Source organism: Hylaeus anthracinus, unplaced genomic scaffold (genome assembly GCF_026225885.1).
Source record: "Hylaeus anthracinus isolate JK02 unplaced genomic scaffold, UHH_iyHylAnth1.0_haploid 11997, whole genome shotgun sequence".
NCBI lineage: Eukaryota > Metazoa > Arthropoda > Insecta > Hymenoptera > Colletidae > Hylaeus > Hylaeus anthracinus.
In genome coordinates, this window is record NW_026534344.1 from 2,923,875 (window position 1) to 2,943,088 (window position 19,214).

At 38.7% G+C, this 19,214-nt stretch overlaps 2 protein-coding genes across 2 annotated transcripts; both read left to right on the top strand.

Annotated features, from left to right (window-relative positions):
- The first annotated feature begins 1,254 nt into the window (after window positions 1-1,254).
- LOC128889395 (ATP-binding cassette sub-family G member 4) lies at window positions 1,255-16,762 on the top strand. Its single transcript, XM_054146993.1, has 12 exons — window positions 1,255-1,951; window positions 6,338-6,504; window positions 9,500-9,723; window positions 10,127-10,244; window positions 10,324-10,513; window positions 10,594-10,801; window positions 10,874-11,050; window positions 11,207-11,568; window positions 11,693-11,861; window positions 11,936-12,036; window positions 12,131-12,286; window positions 12,375-16,762. The coding sequence occupies exons 1-12, from the start codon at window positions 1,949-1,951 to the stop codon at window positions 12,717-12,719; spliced, it is 2,220 nt and encodes a 739-aa protein (XP_054002968.1). The 5' UTR covers window positions 1,255-1,948; the 3' UTR covers window positions 12,720-16,762.
- A 238-nt stretch (window positions 16,763-17,000) lies between these two features.
- LOC128889444 (40S ribosomal protein S28-like) lies at window positions 17,001-17,828 on the top strand. The gene is made up of 2 exons (XM_054147088.1): window positions 17,001-17,481; window positions 17,641-17,828. The coding sequence occupies exon 1, from the start codon at window positions 17,244-17,246 to the stop codon at window positions 17,439-17,441; it is 198 nt and encodes a 65-aa protein (XP_054003063.1). The 5' UTR covers window positions 17,001-17,243; the 3' UTR covers window positions 17,442-17,481; window positions 17,641-17,828.
- Window positions 17,829-19,214: the final 1,386 nt, after the last annotated feature.

Below are 19,214 nucleotides of genomic sequence, written 5' to 3' on the forward strand. Positions count from 1 at the left end.
CAAATTATAACGTTTAATTAACGATACAGATGATAATTCGTAAATCGATATAATAATTTACGAACTTAAATCTAAAATCAGATTATATCGTCAGAGCTAGATATTGTCAGTTCGCAGCTATTATCGCCGCAAAGATAATCATTGACAAGAATGAGGAAAATTCTTATTTAGATAAAAGTTTCGAGTTACTAATGAAACAACTTTTATTCGTTGTATGTGAAATATAGATTGAATTTAATTGCTGATTTGTCATCTATTATTTCTTCCGTTCCATTTTACATCCTTCTGTCTTCAGTTACTCCTTTCGAGGTAAATTCGTCGTTATGCAACCAATAATCACGCGAGGTCGCAAATGTTAACAATAAAGAACTATTGCTTGTACCATTAGCAGTAAATTAGTTGATTATTCATTGTTTAACGCTCGATTAATGTTTTGACCATCTCTGATTCGCGACCTTTGAATTGTGCTGTGCGTTCCGCACGGAAATTGCATAGAAACGATCCGTAGTTTGATCTATCCGTGGTATAATTACACCGAATTGCTTCGACTGCGAGATATAATATTCAAAAAACCTCCTAGTCATCGGTTTCCCTTTCCCTAGTATCTCGACGGTCGTTTACGTAAGACCGTGGACATAATTCGAGAAAAAGAACCGGATAAACAATTTTGCGAATGCATCTTGGTAAATTAGCGACGGCTAACGTGTTGATTCTTTTTTCGTGACAACGGTGTCGATGTCGTGTCGGTAAACATTTATCATGTTTATAATTCATTCATATTAATGCTTATTTTCATTAAGTCTTTCGTGCAAAGAACATTTTTTATACGGACGTTTAGTAATAATTTGTTTTTGTTCTCGGAGAAACTTTAATCACGGGTGTGTTCCTTCGGAAGAAGGAACAAACTCGAACAAAGTTAATCTTCTTTAATACGGTGCCTCTCACGCTCTCCCATAGAAAAAGTATTAGAATTTATCGATCGATGCGCTATTCTGATGGCTTTTTTTTAAATTTCTTGTTCGTTCCTAACTCCAGAATAATAGACACGATAATTTAGCCTTTGTTGCCCGAAAGGATAACGCGGTAGTAGATTTTCTGGCATATCTTTAAACGTACCGCTGTCGAACTGGAGCGCGCAGGCGTTGCGCGTAGTCGAGATTAGAGCCTGAACGAATTTAACAGACTTCCGTACAGGTCACTTCTCCGAGCACTTCTCGGGATCAGGCTGAAAAGAAACAGCCTGAGTCATTCGTAATGAAAGGGTAGGCGCTTCCTCCCCGTACGACACGTAGCCTAGAAGCCGCGAGCAGGGAGTGGGTTCCACGATAAACGTAGACATCCCTGGGTTTCGAGTCTCCGGACAGCTCGGTTCATTTCGTTAGCGAAGGCGAACGGTGGTGCATAGCAAAGCGCGACAGCTGATTCCGGTACGGTGTGTTGCGTTGAGCTGATCGTTTTTCTCTGACTATTAAACGCAGCTCGCAGTTCGTAGTGTGGATTGGTTGGTTGCGGCTCGGGGTTTTTCGATCGTCCCGCGTGTGTGTGCGTGTAATGCGCGATTCGAGCCAGAGACAAGAGAGAAATCGCGTTATCGGGCGGACGACACTTCCCTCGGGGACGAATGCAGCCTCGCGATTCGGAAAACACCTCATCGATCGTCGGGAAAACGAAGGCGAGGATTAAGAGCGCATCGTAACGATATAGGCGTTCGTGTATATATGTACAGATGTGTGTATAATATATATATATATATACACAAAGCGAGGCCTGTCGAACTTCTACCTTATTAGATATTGTGATTACCGTGTGATCACGATTCTCTTGGAAACGAGAAGTGCAGTGCACGGTGGTGCGACCGAATAAAGGGCGGAAAAACAGAGGATGCACGTCATCACTATCAGGGCATGAATTCGGACGTTGCTAGAATATCGAAATCAACGTTCGACCGATGGTGAGTCGATCCCCTTTTCCTTATTACGCGCGATGTTTCTGCTAGATTCGTACTTGACAGCCCTGCGCTTCTGTCTTGACATGAGGCTTAACCTTCTTGGTGCTCGCGGTATCGCTTGTCATGTACTCCACTTGTACGAGGGATCTTAATGTCGCTTTAATGTGTCTTAATGTTGAGAGCAAGTAAAAATGATATATCAGTATTTACTTTGTATATTTAACTCGACTGTACTGGCTCAGCCTTTGTCAAATCTAAACGTCTTTACGTAAAGTATAGTGAACAAATGAAGAAAAAAAAAAAAATACATGTACATCAGGGGAGAGTATCGGGCAACCATGTTCAGTGCGATTTTTCCAGCCAATGATAAAACAGTCACGATTAAATTATGAATGAAATATTTAAGTAAATTACAAATTAAAAGAAAGAAGTAATATTCAGCGGCTGTAGGCACGGGTACGAAGAGGTTAAGCGCCTTTCTTTGTCCAATGGGAGTAGGACTTGTCCCGCTTTCCGTTGTTCGCGCGTCTAACCTTGTGTTCGAACGCAGAATGGTTGTAAAATAGGCTGGAACCCGTACGATCGACACCTTCGCTTGGAACGATTTATACTAACTTTGTGGCACTGAAAAGCGTGCGTTGCATCGGATCGTTTTGTTTGCATATTGCACGACGACCCACTTATTTTTCACGGTCCTCTCTCGGTGTTCCGTCTTACATGTCTGTCTCTACAATTGTAATGCACGTTCGGTGAAGCGTGCAACGACGCTAGCCGTAATTTTATTTACGATGACTCGAGGGAAAAGAACGCCAATTTCCCGCACATATCGCGTGAATCATTGATTGCACTATGCACCATAGCGTCGTCGCAAATTGTCAAGTTACAGTAGAAAAATAATAGTGGTTAGGTTCGAGTCTTGGCACGACACACGATTTGCTCCCAGCGCAAAAAAAGTTGTGCGCGACGTGACTCGGTGCAAACTTTGTTCTATTTTAAAGACTGGGACACGTCCTCGGTGCACGTGGACGTCAAATTGTACGCGAATTATAGTAAAATAAAGAATCGCTGATGCCGCGAAACTAGACAGACTAAAACTAAGAGCTGGATCGATGCCCTAACAAGCACGCTTTATTGTGGCGACTCTGCGCACCACACGTGCTCTTATAACCTCCTTGAACATGAAATTTCTTCGGGTAATCGAAATATTCTTCGTGTGCCTCGAGCTCTGTATACGAAGTTTGATAAATGCAATCTAATGAAAAAATTATGCTATGCTCTCCAATTGTAATGACTGCGACGATATCGAATAAAGGAATTTTTTTATATTTTTTTCCTCTTAAAAAATCAATAAGACAACGCGCGAGATTTGTATATACATTATTTGGTCTTATCGAGTGTAATGGTTGTGAAATAATTTCGTTGACCCAGTTCACCTAGACGCGATTAATCGTTGGAACAGTCTCCTATTTCGGAGGTTTCGGAATATATAATTCTCCTATCTTATTACGTTCGACAAGACCCAATAATATACGTACGAATTTTACACGTTTAATAATGTCAATTCGGTTAGACGACAAATTTTGTTGGAATCGAAGATCCAACAAACGTTGGTGTATGTTTTTCTTGCGTTACTTTGCCTTTGAGGAAATTTGAAAACCAAAGAGTTCGAGAAATCATGGATACCGAAAAATGGCATTGGTCGATGACCCTATGCGATCCAGACCGATTTACGCGTGAGAATATTGCGTGCCATAATGCGTTCACGAGTTTATTGGCCCTGCGACAAAAATATCTTACGCGATCCTTGACCGTACGTATAAATGTTAGTAGCAATCGCGATCCGATAAATCGTTGTTGACTATAGTAGCATGAAACTCATTACAGCCGCGTGAGATTGTTAACATGTTCGTTCAGTGGGAAATACTCCGATAAAACTGCCGAGATTAACGCAGATATCGAATATTCATCGATTCAATCTTGCGTCGGTCCTCTCGTCACGACGAAGTTGGGAAAAATTATTAATTAGTGCAGAGTAGTGATATTCTCTTTATTCATAATTTTGTTCCATATCATTTTACGAAATCAACGAAAATTAGATTCATCGGGGTTACGATATAATAGTCAACGCGTTTAGTCGGATTTCTATAACGCCGTCATTGGAAATATGAAGTAAGATCCTTATTGATCATCTGGGAGAATAAAAAGCTAGAAAAAATCAAAGAAGAAAAAGTTAACTGATCTCTGCGTCAATGGAAAATCTGACCAACACGCGGTTATCTATTCTACGAGAACGTGCTTTCGGAAGACGCGCATTTCTACAAATCGTGTCACGTGTGTCGAGGGTCGGATGCAATTTCTGGCACGTGTACTTGTTCTAACGCTACGATCGTTTTATCGCACTGTCCAATGTCCTTAGGTTTCCGTTCTGTCACCCTAATTATTTAAAGTTCTCGTTTGCGTTTATCGAAGTTGCTTGGTAAAAGTAAAAGAAAAATGTTGTCGGGATAAGAAATTCTTGCCCATTTCTAGTATCGTTCTGATTCGCGGAACACTTTGCATAATCAGCCATACGAAATTATCGAATTAATGATCTGTACAAAATTATACAGTAATATCGTAAGAGGATTATAATATCTGTCTAGCAATGTGTGTTATCATATCTTTCTATACTTTGTACTGGTAAGTAAGTGGCGATGATAATATTTGTGATCGAAAAGTATGGCATCGCTTAAGTTACGTTAATCCCTGTTATCATCTGTCATTATAGAAAAGATACAAGTATTTTTCGTGTAGACAATAGAAAATTACAAGTGAAGGGAACTTCGAAGGCCACGCCCGCACCGTGTCTTAAAAGGGTATTACACTTTATTTTGGAACATATTTTTTTTTTGTTTTTTTTTTTTTTTTTTTTTGTATTGTCTTACAGTTTATGACTTGAAACATTCTGCGCAAGAATTTTACAACTTTATTTCTTCAAACTAGAACACAGTTCGACACGGAGCATTCTTTCCTGGCGTTAGGCCAATTTCCACTGTAACTATTTTCGTTATCATCAAAGAAGATTAAGGGCCGTTAGACGGAAAATCCATGAGGAATTTGCATAGTACGTCTCACGAAAGGTCTAACGTTCGTTTCGCGATTCGAATATCTCACGATGAACGTTTACAAAGACCAATCTGACCATTTACATTGCATACCAGTACATTCCATCTTAATATCGATTTACAAGTAAATTTAGATGATTATGTTATTCTTATATAAAAAGAAAAATCGAAGGTTTGTCTATAACGAGATGGTAGTAACAATTTTCCAGAATGTGCGTTTGCACCAAGCGTATTAAGCAAGTTGAAAACTTTGTTCAAGACTTGAACGTAGATTTGTTCGTCTCTCGGCAATTTGACAGACAATGTTACGACTTATCCTCCCGTTAATGCATGGCAAATAAAACCTAAAAGGATAGAAAACGCTTCTGCGGAGGCAAAAAAGGAGAGAGCTCTTTGTCGACGAACTCGTTTTGACAGATCCAGAGAAGTTGCTTTAAATGCGCATGATTCATCGATGTTATCCCTAAGAGTCCTCATTCAAAGCGTCGCGATGAAATTTCTGTCGTGCTTTTGCTACGCTTCGCTGACAAACTGCTCGACACGTCACTCGTTCGTTTACAAGCTTGGGATTCGTGGACGGTTCAAAATTTCGAGTAAACTAAATCAAATTTTCATTTTTTTCCTCGCAACGAAAGGCCTTGCTGGTTATCGATGCGGAGAACCTGACTCACGTTTCCGTGTGGTGTCATAATTAACTGGCGAGCTGCACGCAAACGAATTTTCTTTGTTCCGGAACAAAGAAAGATTCGAGCAAGTAGAAGTTCAATGGGCTGTGAAATGTTTCTATTCGAACCATTCGGAACAGTTTCATAATAAAGAGGTGCTACTTTGGTGTGTTGGCTTCTAACCTGAATTCCAGTTAAGAAATCAACAACAAAGAGAGATAGTTATACAGTGAGTGTAGTTTCTTTGTAGCCGACGGCGTAGAGGAGACGCGAAGGTCGACTTCTTTCTTGTATGTGAAATTATCCATTCCTTTATGGAACTAATCGATAAAGTAATGTACGTCGAGTATAAGAACGAATATATTCTCAAGTATCTATAGCGACCGAACTATTACTGTTTGATCTTGATTGACTTTGAATGACCTTAAATCATAGATCATTGAACTCGACCTTCTCCGGACTCGTCCTACGGCACCGCCGGGACACCGTCTACCGATTTGTAGCATCGAGACTGAGACTTTCACTAGTCAGACTAAAGATTACTGCTCTGGAAAGTCCGAAACATGCTCCTTTATACGGCGAACGTTATTGTATGTTAATAGAGTATTTTGTCGTTTCAGCATCAGCAGATGATGGCAGATCTGAAGAATCTCACTCTGAGCGTAGGGAGTTCCAGGTACAGCGGCGATGAACAAGTACAGTTCATACCGGGCGGTAGTCACCAGGTGACAATTAAATCACCTCCACCCACGCTACATTTGGAAAACCTCAACAATGCGGTCCTCAGGTCTGATTCTAGTCGTTTTATTCGCAAAACCGAGACGTGTCTTCTACATAGCGAGTCAAATCTCGAAAGAATACTGCCATGCGCATGTTGCAAAGATATTTGAATCTCGAGCGATTCGAATTTACAAACGAAACCGAGCACGAAGTCTACACAAGAGGATAAGCCTAGACTACGTTTGTCTTTATCGATCGGAATTTATCTGGAAGATCGAGACAGTATTTTTCAAAGTAGAAGACGTTATTAATACGAGTGATCTCCAAACATTTTACTTAATTTTGGTGGTAAAGATATCATTTTTTTCTTAGAGAATAAAAGTTTCGAAGCTGGCGTCTTAGAAAGAAGAACACGCGTATCCCTTTTAAGTAATTGCATCTCTACCCCGACCCTGAAACGTTGTCCAAATCGAGGCAGCATTTTTTCAGTTGAACGAGGCACGATAGGATAGTTTCGTATGTTCGTACAATGTGTTGTATGATATATACAAAGCTTCGTACAAAATGGTCTGAATGTACCGTAGTCTCGAAGTTTGCTCTTTTCATCGGTTTGCTTCAATTCGCTTTTCAAAGATGTCTTTTCACATAGCTTGCAATAGTAACTGTCAGCTGATTATTCCCCAATAGAACATTTTTGATCTATTCACACATTTCAAATTGAAGAATTTATAACATACACTTTTATCATAAATATTTCTTTCTATGGAAACATTAAGATTCCGTGTATTATCATCTTCTTAGGTGCAACAATCAATTGTTTTTTAACGACACTGACGTTCGATACGTACATAGCTATTTTACGCGATAACAAATGAAATCCACGATTATCGAGGAACTGAATGGAACACCTGGTGTTTTGCACCATCTGTTAATGTTTCGTCGCGTCTTTTATCACGTGGGTTACTAAGACAAATTTAAACGACATTTCCAATAAGTTTTTCGCGATAACAAATTGCAATTATTGTCAATTGGATTAAAATACCAGGTGTTCCATTCCAGTGGAGCTGCTATGAAAAATTTTATGTTTGCTCAGTTGGCGTATACATGTATGTTTGATAAGAGCAAGTGTTTGATTATTTCCAAGGAATTAATAATATATATATGTAATTATATTGTTTCCATGAAAATGAATATCTGTAAATGTACAGAGGCAACTATATATCCGATTACCGAACAAAATCCAAAATGTTGTTTGAAATCTTTGATTTGTCGTGGAATGACCTACTCAAAAAGAAATTTATGAAGTCCTTTCTTCGTCCGAACTTTGATTTATGATTACATTGATTACCGTGTTCCGTGACTAAGAACAGATTTCGGTTAACAAGCCGGAGTGAAAACATTGAATTGCCAGAAACTTTGGACTCGTCAACATTCGTGACCCTCGCTTTTGTTACTCACGTGTTTCGAACTAAACTAGAATTCTATAACGGATATTTTATGGTGCAAACGATGAATGAGATAGTGCGCGGTCATCGAGTCGACATCGAACACGCGAAGTGCTACGTACATCCCAAATATGTCTAAAACGGAACTCAAGGTCCGTTCATTGATCGCGTCGAGACATAGGCTCAAGTGGAGGAATACTTCGCAGTTCCTTTCCTTGAATATGATTTGCTATTCTTAGAAACAAAATCGTAGAAATGTTACAAGATAAACTTCTTCTTTTTATATATTTCTTGCGTTTGATCCTCTTCGCTTGGGTTTTCATAGAAACATGTTTACGTATCTAAAGGATGAAAAAACAACTTGAAAAAATGAATCCAACAAGATCCGGTCTTCCTTGATCGTATTTATAATCATCAATTCGCGAATCTGTTTAATCGTTTCGGTTCAACAAAACACTCTAACGCGATTTAATTATCTGTTTTGTTGGATTAGTGGTTACCTAATTTCACGCGATAAAAACTCGATATAAATTTAGCCGATTGTCAACGTGCTGGTTATTGACCATGTCTCTCAACGTGAACAATATCGCCCCTTGGTGGCCGATTGATACCTCGAAGTCGCCGATTGTCTGGCTATCTGATTTTGGGAGCGATGGTCACATTCCGCGGACGTATCAAAGATGTATCAATCAATTTATTTCAGCTGCTGTGAACGGAAATCAAAGTTTTAATTGCGGTATTCCCAACTTCATATTTATAATTAGTTGCGAAACACTGCTATAGACGTTGTCGCGATATCGATTATTTCTCAATTTTACTGAAACCTTAAAACTGGGATCAAGTGAAGGATTAAATTACACACGCGACAAGCCAAATATGCATAACTCGTAAGGCTTCGGGAAATGTCCAAAATTCTTCTTTACTACGTTACACTTTTAAAAGATTTATTTTCTACCCTGGAATACTGATGAAAGCGTAAATTGAAAAACATAGTTTTTATTTCTTTCTTTTCTTGTTTAACTGTTTATTGCTCCAACATTGACTAGACCTTCCGCTTCGTCCATACGCAACGAATCCGTCTAAAAATAATCCACATACGCTGCGATATGAAATGTTGTTTCGCCGTACTTTTACGCGAGAAAAGAGGTTTTTCTATGCCGCCCCGTCGAGAAAAGGAACTGTTGAACACATGTGGCAATTAGGTATTTAGAACTTCGTACAAGGAAAAGAAACCAAGAATCTATGACCCGGTAAAGTGGAGCTGAGTGAGCTGTTCTTTATTAGTTTCACTTAAACGCCGACTTCGTGGAAACGAAAACCAACAATTATTTAACGACGTGGATGATGAATTTTACGGCCTGAAACTAGCTAGAATTTTTGTGTACCTTCGTCTCTGTTTTCGGACTCGTCTTCAAAACTTATCAATTTTACAATTCAATTTTATTTACAATTTAACTATGTTAATATATAAAAAGAATTTACTCGGGGGCATAGATACATCTTTGTCAAATCTTTCAACTCCTTTTGATACAGTAATTTTGTAGCGGGATAAGATTCTTATCGGGAAATGTCCAAAATTCCATAATCGTCATAAAACGTTCCTTTCTTCTATTACAGTGGCTCGCAAAACAATCTCCATTGCAACTGTAACGGTAGCGCGTCGAATGGTGCCGTGGTTGCAATGTGTAGTAACAGCATGTTCGCGAGAAAAGTACCGAACCATAGTCCTGGACAGGATGGTAAAAGGCCAGCAGTAACATTGACGCATCTTCCGAAGAGGCCACCGGTTGACATTGAATTCAAGGATCTCTCTTACAGCGTATCCGAAGGCAGAAAGAGAGGTTGGTCTATTCGTAACCGCCACGTTCGCATGAAAACCCGAACAATTTTTTTTTTTATAATAACGCGTGTGAATGACCTAGTTAAAAGAATCAATAGGTACGGTCTAATTCACGTTGCGATTCAGATGCACTTCACGAGTGCAGTTGCACTCGCCGCAGAGCAAGAGAAACTAATAGTTTAATGAAATTTTATCGCCTTATACACGCGAACTCTCGGTGAACTTGCCAAGAACGGTGCCATGAAAGATTCTATTTTGGCAATGCGAAATATTACGTAAATCGCGAAAATGTAAATCGATGGAGGGATAGCGAATCGAAGGAAAACAGAGAGCGACCTGAACTCTGGGATAAAATATTTGTAACCCGTACCAGGCACGATTTCTTCATATATCGTACGTTTCAGGCTACAAGACAATTTTGAAAGGTGTGAACGGGAAATTTCGATCGGGGGAACTGACTGCTATCATGGGACCTTCCGGCGCTGGAAAGAGTACTCTCATGAATGTTCTGGCAGGTTACAAGTAAGTTTCATCCTCGAAATTTACGCGGACCGATGAAACAGAAACTGATTACATCGAACATTTCTCTCCCTGTTTCCAGGACGTCTAATCTAAGCGGTTCCGTACTGATAAACGGAAAGGACAGGAATCTGAGAAGATTTCGAAAGATGTCCTGTTACATAATGCAGGACGATCGTCTATTGCCCCACTTGACGGTTTACGAAGCCATGACGGTTTCAGCGAACTTGAAGCTGGGGAAGGACATCAGCGCGAAGGAGAAGAAAGTAGTGGTCCGTGGATAAAATTTCAGTTTAACTATAATATATATGTATATATTATCCATGTTATTCGAAATTCATGTTTTACTTAGATTGAAGAAATCATTGAAACACTTGGCCTGAGCGATGCGAGCAACACACAGTCTCATTGCCTCAGTGGAGGACAGAGAAAGAGGTTATCAATCGCATTGGAGCTCGTGAACAATCCTCCGGTGATGTTTTTCGACGAACCAACTTCTGGTTTGGACAGTTCGACTTGTTACCAATGTTTAAGTTTGCTCAAATCGTTAAGTAGAGGAGGTAAACGTTTTCAATTATCGCCTTTTAACAATGCTGGTTGGCATTCTTTAAACATCTGTACTTTCGTTTTAGGGAGAACGATTACATGTACTATACATCAGCCAAGTGCCAGGTTGTTCGAGATGTTTGACCATTTGTATCTTCTGGCTGAAGGGCAGTGCATGTACGAAGGAAACGTAGGAGGTTTAGTTCCCTTTTTGTCGTCGATGGGTTTAGAGTGCCCCGGCTATCACAATCCAGCAGATTATGGTACGTAGAGATTATGACTGTAAGTTTAATGATTTTCAAAGGTCTCGGTCGTCTCTTCTCAAGTAACATTTATGCGAGCAACTTAATGTTCTCGACAAATGATTTTATTTTAAATGAAAAAAAAATTAAAAAAAATAAAGGAATTTCTTGTTACAGTGATGGAAGTGGCATGCGGAGAGCATGGAGAATGCGTGCACAAGTTGGTGATGGCTGTTAACAACGGCAAGTGCGCCAATTACCAACACCATCATGCCACGATTAATGCAGTTCAAACAGTTTCGAACGACATAGCAAAGGAATCGCCGCCGCAAGAGACGAAATCTGAGACTGCCTTGATACCAAACGGTGTTGTTAAACAACCAAATGGCGGAACGGCGATCAATATGCCGATTTCATGCACAACTTCTTTGCTCGACAGCGCTGAGAGCATAGAGATGAAAGTCGGCTTTCCAACGAATAATTTTACCCAATTTTGGATCCTCCTTAAGAGAATTTTCTTATCGCAAATAAGAGACATGGTTAGTGGGTTTACAGTTGCACAGACATTTGTCAAATAAATTATGTTATTTCTCAAATAAATAATAAATTAGAAGCTATTTATCTTTTATTCGTTATTCGAAATTTGCGTGTTCTGTGTTGCAGACATTAACGAGAGTAAGGCTGATATCGCACATAATCGTTGGGTTTCTCATCGGTGCGATTTATTACGACATCGGTAACGAGGCCTCGCAAGTAATGAGCAATGCCGGCTGCGTCTTCTTCACGGTGATGTTTCTCATGTTCACTGCTATGATGCCTACCATTCTTACGTGTAAGTCACGACGAATGACGATAGTTCCTACGCTTCTGTTATCACGTCTATAAATAATCTTTCTCAATCTGTAGTTCCAATGGAAATGGCCGTATTCGTGAGAGAACATTTAAATTATTGGTATTCTGTAAAAGCTTACTATATTGCGAGAACACTGGCTGATGTGCCCTTTCAAGTAACTATATAACATTTTCAATTTAAGCGTCAAACTAACGTCAAACCATGCTCAACAATTTTTCATTAACCTTATAATCCTTTTTTTCCTACAGATAGTGTATTCTATAGCGTATGTCGTCATTGTATATTTCATGACGTCGCAGCCATTGGAAGCGAATAGGTTCATGATGTATTTAACTATATGTATATTGACAGCATTAGTTTCTCAATCCATCGGTTTAGTAATAGGTGCAGCGTTGAGTGTGGAGGTAAATATTTTATTTTCGTTAAGTAATAATATAATTATATTTCTGGTTGCTGGTTTTTCGACGAAAAACAATTTGTTTCTCCTTCTAGAGCGGAGTGTTCATTGGTCCCGTGTCATCGGTGCCAATCATTCTGTTCTCCGGTTTCTTCGTCAATTTCAATGCCATTCCAAAGTATTTGAAATTTCTTGCGTACGCGAGCTACGTCAGGTACAGTTTTGAGGGCACCATGATTTCTGTGTATGGTTACAATCGTGCTAAGCTCAAGTGTTCCGAAGCCTACTGCCACTACAAGAGCCCGACAAAGTTCCTCGAACAGATGTCGATGGAGGACGCCGTCTTCTGGATGGACGCCGTCGCGCTCACAGGTTTCTTGCTTATCTTGAGAGTGATAGCCTACTTTGTACTCAGACTGAAGTTACGATCTCTTCGTTAAAGCGGTGCAGTGATCAGAAGATAACCAGTAATCGACGCGTAATCGTGTTACGGCTGTTCGTTGTACTTAGATCTCGTCGAAGATCGTGCGATCGATAGTTGCGAACTTATTAGTGTACATATGTGTGTTCCGGCGAAAACGGTCTTCGAAAACTCACGATTACGATTCTGAATTTCTTTCCTCATCGAATATAGAACGACATGCGCATACGAAAGTGGTGTGTTGTAACGCGTCGAAGCTTTCTCCACGTCTATTTGCCAGCCGTGAATCGACGAAATCTGTTCAATTATTAAAACTCATTTTAATCGTAGGACAAGCGAATAAAATCGGTTATTTCTGGCATGTATTTAGAACGGTTCATCGAAGATGCAAATCGCATTAAAATGAAGCCTGCCTGCATTCTCGATGATGCGTTTCGAATGCGGAACATGGAACGAAGGGTGTTACGAGTGTTACTTCACACGACGAGTATGTCGAAGAGGCTGGCTAGGAAAAGACTCGTACTGCATAGAAACATTTTAGGCATTTCTAATGAACTAGAAGTACGCAGAAGTTAGTATTCGAGTTGTACATCATCGATGATAGATCGAGACGAGACCACCGTTGATAATACGCATCGAATCGATACGCAAACATTTATAGCCAATTACTACAAACTCGCCAGGAGCCTTAGGCCCATTCAAGACTCATGGTCCCTCCAACGAGCGCGTGTATATCACGCGAACAAAATAGACTTTTTCAATAGATAAACAATAGAATTTATGGATCGATGATTAGAATGGATTCTTTATTCTCGTGTTTAAATCGATCGCCATTCATTTAGGCTACGAAAGACGGATGCCTCGAAGATATACAAAAAAATACACAAACGACCAATAATCGTTTCACATGTCGGACGAAAGAAATTTTAATCGAATCATTGAATCAACCTAAAGTAATGAATTTCTGCGTCCAACGATACTTTGTTTATATCGACGAGGCATTAGAATGTATTTGTACTCCGAAATGATTTCTTACCAATCCTTACTCATATCGTCATTCCATTAATAGATATGTAATTCGATAACTATAACGTTTAAGCGCGGCAAAGAGGAAACGGTAAGCATGTATTGTAAAAAGCTCACACCTGACCAATCACTAGCTGCCTGTGCGTTTGCTTTTAAGTGAGAGTGCTGAACATTGTTACATTTATTACGACATAGTCGTTTAATTACGAGGAGGCGCAGGGTGAAGGGAGCATACATATTAAAAAAAAATGAAAACAAAAAGTAGGCACGTGAGTCTGTATGTTAACGAATTTAATAAGATTATTCTGGTTTTGGAAACTTATACAGGAATTATTTTCACGGCCTATACACTGTTCGTATGACGATGGGTTCATTTATTCAACGACTGATGAGATGAAAAACCAATGAAAATTCCATAGATTCGTTTCCTTCACTTTAGATCTCATTGCTGCGTAGCAATTTGTGAAAGCCGTAACATGGCTAGGTACAGAATAATCTTAACGTTATAGTCGATCAATATTATTATCCTTAGTTTAACGTTATAAACTAATATTCTCCTCGAGCAGAAATAATATTTGTTAAACGATAGCCATATAAATATTTTTATATTCCAAATATTATATAGAAATTCTACGTCTAATTTGTTCGTCTAGGGTAAACGATCTTTGTCGATACGATCGTCCTTTTCGAGGTTTTAGTTATATTTCATTTATCTTACCGGTAGGGATGGGATGGAAATATATTCAAAATCAATTTCGATACGCGCTTATTGTATTCGAGGCGATAGGTACGCAAAGCAGCGATAATACTTATCGCATACATATTAAATACTTAGAAATTCTCAACACAGGATCCTTCGGAATCGTGCTTCTTTATTTAATCGAGTCGTTCTCAATTTTACAGAAAATCATCCCGCCTTTAATTTTCTCTCTCAATTTTAAAAATCGGATGATAGGAGACTGTAAAGATTTTTACGACTATTACGCAAAGTAGTACGCTTTTCGAAGCGTCGAAAGACGAACGCCGACGTAGTGTTTCCGAAGTAAACTTTTTTTAACCAGTGAATAATTTACACTTCGCGTATAAGTGGTAAATTAAGCTGTAAAAACGTAATTCATGATGAAATTATATCTAACGAATCGTAGGGAAGCGGGGGGACAAAAAAGTTTTCATATTTTTAGACTCGCTATATAATTATTATCGTTTGTACTTTTACTTAATGTTCTTAATCTAAGGGAGCAGATTGACAAAATATCTAGGCAGGAAACAACGAGGCACTGTATTATACGTGCGAATACTTCGGTTTTTTTTCTATATAATTTTTTTATTATTATTATTGTTGTTGTTGTTAAACAACTTATAGTAAACATTGTATCGTGATCAAGTCATCACTGTTGAAACTTAGCCATGAACTTGGAAATCTTATGATTATTTTCATTTCATTCCGAATGCGTTTCAATGATGGTAACTTGGAATGTCTGTGATTTTGTACCGGCAAACAAACACTCAAAGAGTTCTGTAAAATGTACATAAAGATGTGTAAGTATAGGTATTTATGGAAACGGGATATAGAAGGATACACTGAGATTGAATAGATACGTTGAAAGTATAACAATTATGCTTTTCTATTGACACGAGGAAGTGTTCATTGTTACGTTGAAGTGTATAAACATGTATACATATACCTGTTTAGATTTCGGCCGCGTCTAGTATGTACTGAAAGTGAGATTTACAATACACAGTACGTTCTCGACATATCGTGTAAGTCGAGTTGTATAAATACCAGAAGTGGACAGAATTTTATCACAATAATAGATTTTCAATTGAATAGTCTTCGGATAAGGTTTTATTTATTGTTTACAATGCATTACTTGATGTATAATTTTGATTGTAATTTTTATTGAACAAATAATGTCAACATCAAAAGTTGTTTATCTTTCATTCGTTTGAAAAGGTATCTAATTTGAATTCTTTGAGAAAGAAGAGTAAGCATCACAAGCCATTGGTTTAAGTGCAACATTGAGCGTGGAAGTAATATATTATCTTCGTTAAGTAACAATACAATACTTCTTCTTTATTATTAGTTGATTAGTATATAGAAGCAACTGTCTTTTAATTGTAGTCCTTGTAAAGGACATTCCTACTTAGATTATTATTTCTGTCTCCCTTCAATACATTTGGTATTCTGTATATGAATGGAAAATAATAATTTACTTCCACTTGTAACATAGCTGGTATATTATCCTTGCCTATTGCGTATAAAAATCAAATACCGATACCGAACGTGCATACCAGAGCCGAGATCTAAACGCGCGTTACGGTCATTTACAATCTGTTTAGCAATTTTCTTTGGTACACAATTAGTTTTGCGGTATCAGCTATGTAATTGTTCCTTAGTTCGTCTTCGTAATGCTGCGCTATCGTGTTCGTAGCCAGAAATTATCCGACAAACGTGACAGCACTAAATGTGTGTCTTCGATCATACACGAATCCGCGCGCATTGTGTTCAAGGCTCTGCAGAGCCTGAGACTGTAGGACTGTACTAACGAACGAGCAAACCTTTAATTACACGCATCTATCTTGCGAGCAGAACCTACAAATTGCTGCCGAAGAATTCAAATAGCGTCACATCATGTAATGCATGTAGATGCGCAGCAGAGAAGAATTGATTAAACCATTTCCGCTTTTAGGGCACATACAAACACACATACATATACACATACACACTACGCGTCGATGTGCAATGTATATTGTCCGACCATGTATCGCGTACAGTACATGACACTTTTTTCAAGTATTGTAATTTTATATGAACAAACGAGTATACGTATGCGAGGCTGTACGCATGTGTGTGCGAACATCGGAGAGTGTATAAAAGAGAAGCGTGTGGAAAGGAAAAAAATACATACACAAGATGAAGAGTATTGCGGATCCTTGCGAAACAAATTTTCAAGTACATAAAATGTTCCGTGTTCTAAGAAAGGAATGTCACGTTTATACTAAAGCACAAATGAATAAACATCTATATAATGCGTACGTCGATCGTTTCATTCGATCAACAATGGAATTGCTTTCGATTAAAACGCCATCGTTGCTTCGAAAATTCTTATTGTATTCGATACACGCGATTTAAATTTACAGCCATAGAATTCGTCATACGCACGTGGGATTTAAGCGGCCAATCTAACGTCGGAGAAGCTATTTTAAGCTCGCTTTTGCCAATGCTGCCAAAGTAAAAGCTTCGTCAGCTTTTTAGATTCTTCCAGTCGAAAATTAGAATTTCACAAAACACGTTCGTTTGTCTGCTTTTCAAAATTTTCGTCGTTAAATTATTTTATGGTATATTTTACGTTCGAACTCGTGTATCATCTTGGACATTATTTGAAACTTGGTTCGAAGTCGTATTAGAAATTGTGCCAATAAAGTTGGTAAACGCTCTAGTGCAGTTGAACGAATTGGTTGAAAGGATCGTAATTAGTTGTGTAATCGTGCAACGGAAATCGAGAAATCGTAAGGAATGGAAAAACCCATAGTACGTGCAAGGGTGGTAAAGGTCCTCGGTAGAACCGGTTCCCAGGGACAATGCACGCAGGTAAAGGTGGAGTTCTTGAACGAACAGAACAGGCAGTTGATTCGAAACGTGAAGGGTCCTGTACGAGAGGGAGACATTCTGACCCTCTTAGAATCAGAAAGAGAGGCCAGGAGGCTTCGTTAAATCATAAAAGAAACGAACGAGACCTTTGAAGTCCCTTCAGGTATATTCACATCTGCCCATAAAGAGTGCACAAATTTAACAGACGCGTGGAGTGTCATTCCTAGAACTATATTTAAAACTGCATGAGCTAATAAAAATATACTCCATTCAACGACGAGAACGCACAAACTACATTGACAATTAAATATTCATTTTTTAGATACCACAAGCGAAAATGACGATACCTACCCTGAAATCGAAAGCAGCATTTGTCTTTTTGTATGAACATATTTTATAACGAAGTATAAATTCATACACGCCACCGACGCACACTAATGCAATGGCGTGTTAGGTCGTTACATGAATGTAATCGAAACATATTTTGAAATAAATCTTAGTGTCTAGAAATTTGCTGAAATTGCTCATGTAATATTTCCAAAACTTCCTTCAGATTATTTAATTTAAAATTGTGTTTGTCTGTTCGATTAACAGTAAACATCGTTTAACTTTGTTTTTCCCAATGCTCAGCTAAAAAAAAAAGTTGGAATTCGGTGGCTCTACGAAATTCTTGGAAACAAAGGAATGTTTACCCTGGACAGTTACAAAAACAAATTTCTAGGCGTGCGCGGTTGAGAATAGGAGCGTACAAAGTTTACGTTACAGGCGCCACAGTTTATCAAGCCTAAAAACCCAGAGCTAGATCGCGTAAGGTTACTGTATTATAAACGTGTCTTACCTACTGATAAAATTAACAATTTGATGTAACAATATTCTGAGCTTTATTGATTAATTTTTCAACAATTTGTGAATAATTTTCAAAATCAATTATGTAGGGGCCTAATTAACCCTCATTTATTTTCGACGTAGTACTGCACTGACGTGATTCACGACACGCGTGCGCAGAAAGTTTACTGTTACTTCCGCTTTCTTCTTCAAATGACTCACTATCAATAGATGTCGCCTACGTCGATGCGTAGCCAATCAGCGGTTGCCATTTCCTTTGAAGAAAGACATAACGGTTTAGCGGTTTTCTTGATTTTCAATTCAGCAAAAATGATAATGGATAGTTAATAAGTTTGAAATAAATAGAAATTTTGATAAATATAATTTAAATTCTGTTTCAGCAATCGTTAGTGTTATTAGGCAACAAACTTAGGAAAACTGAGGAATACAATGAGCAATGGTGGCAGCACATTCGTTCCCAACAGCTTCCTCCCTGACCGTGTGGTGTCGTAAATTCAGTTTAGCTTGGACGGTTGTAGGGAATGGTTGGGTCACAGCTTTGCAATTTCTTCATTTTTGGGGAAACCATGACCTTATTCTTAATTCGTTTATTTATGTATACATATTAGTTATTTTGTTCAAGCTAACTCCGTGCAACGTTTTCTTCGTCGTTTGTTGGTTTTATTCGAATTCATCCGTGTCTTCCGTGTTTCGCGAGTGCATTTGGTTCATCGGACATCTCAAACGGTAATCGTCCCCTTTCCCAGGCTTCGTTCCCTCTGTCTACAATTCGGTAAGGTGAATAATTACACAAGTCGTAGCCGTGACGTCGAACGGAGACGGCTGCCATTTTCCTTGTTTCATCGTCGATGAAACACGACTGAGTGGTCATTTCTGAGACGACACGTTGCTAAGAAATGTGTAATTTGTGCTGCGTCTAGAATTGATGTCTTCTTCTGGGCGTGCACCGCTATTACACGACCAGTGTACGCGACGATTCGATAAATTAGTTTTTACGTTTCCTCAATAGCCAATTTTTAGTAATATGATTCCTTTGAATCAGGCTAGAGG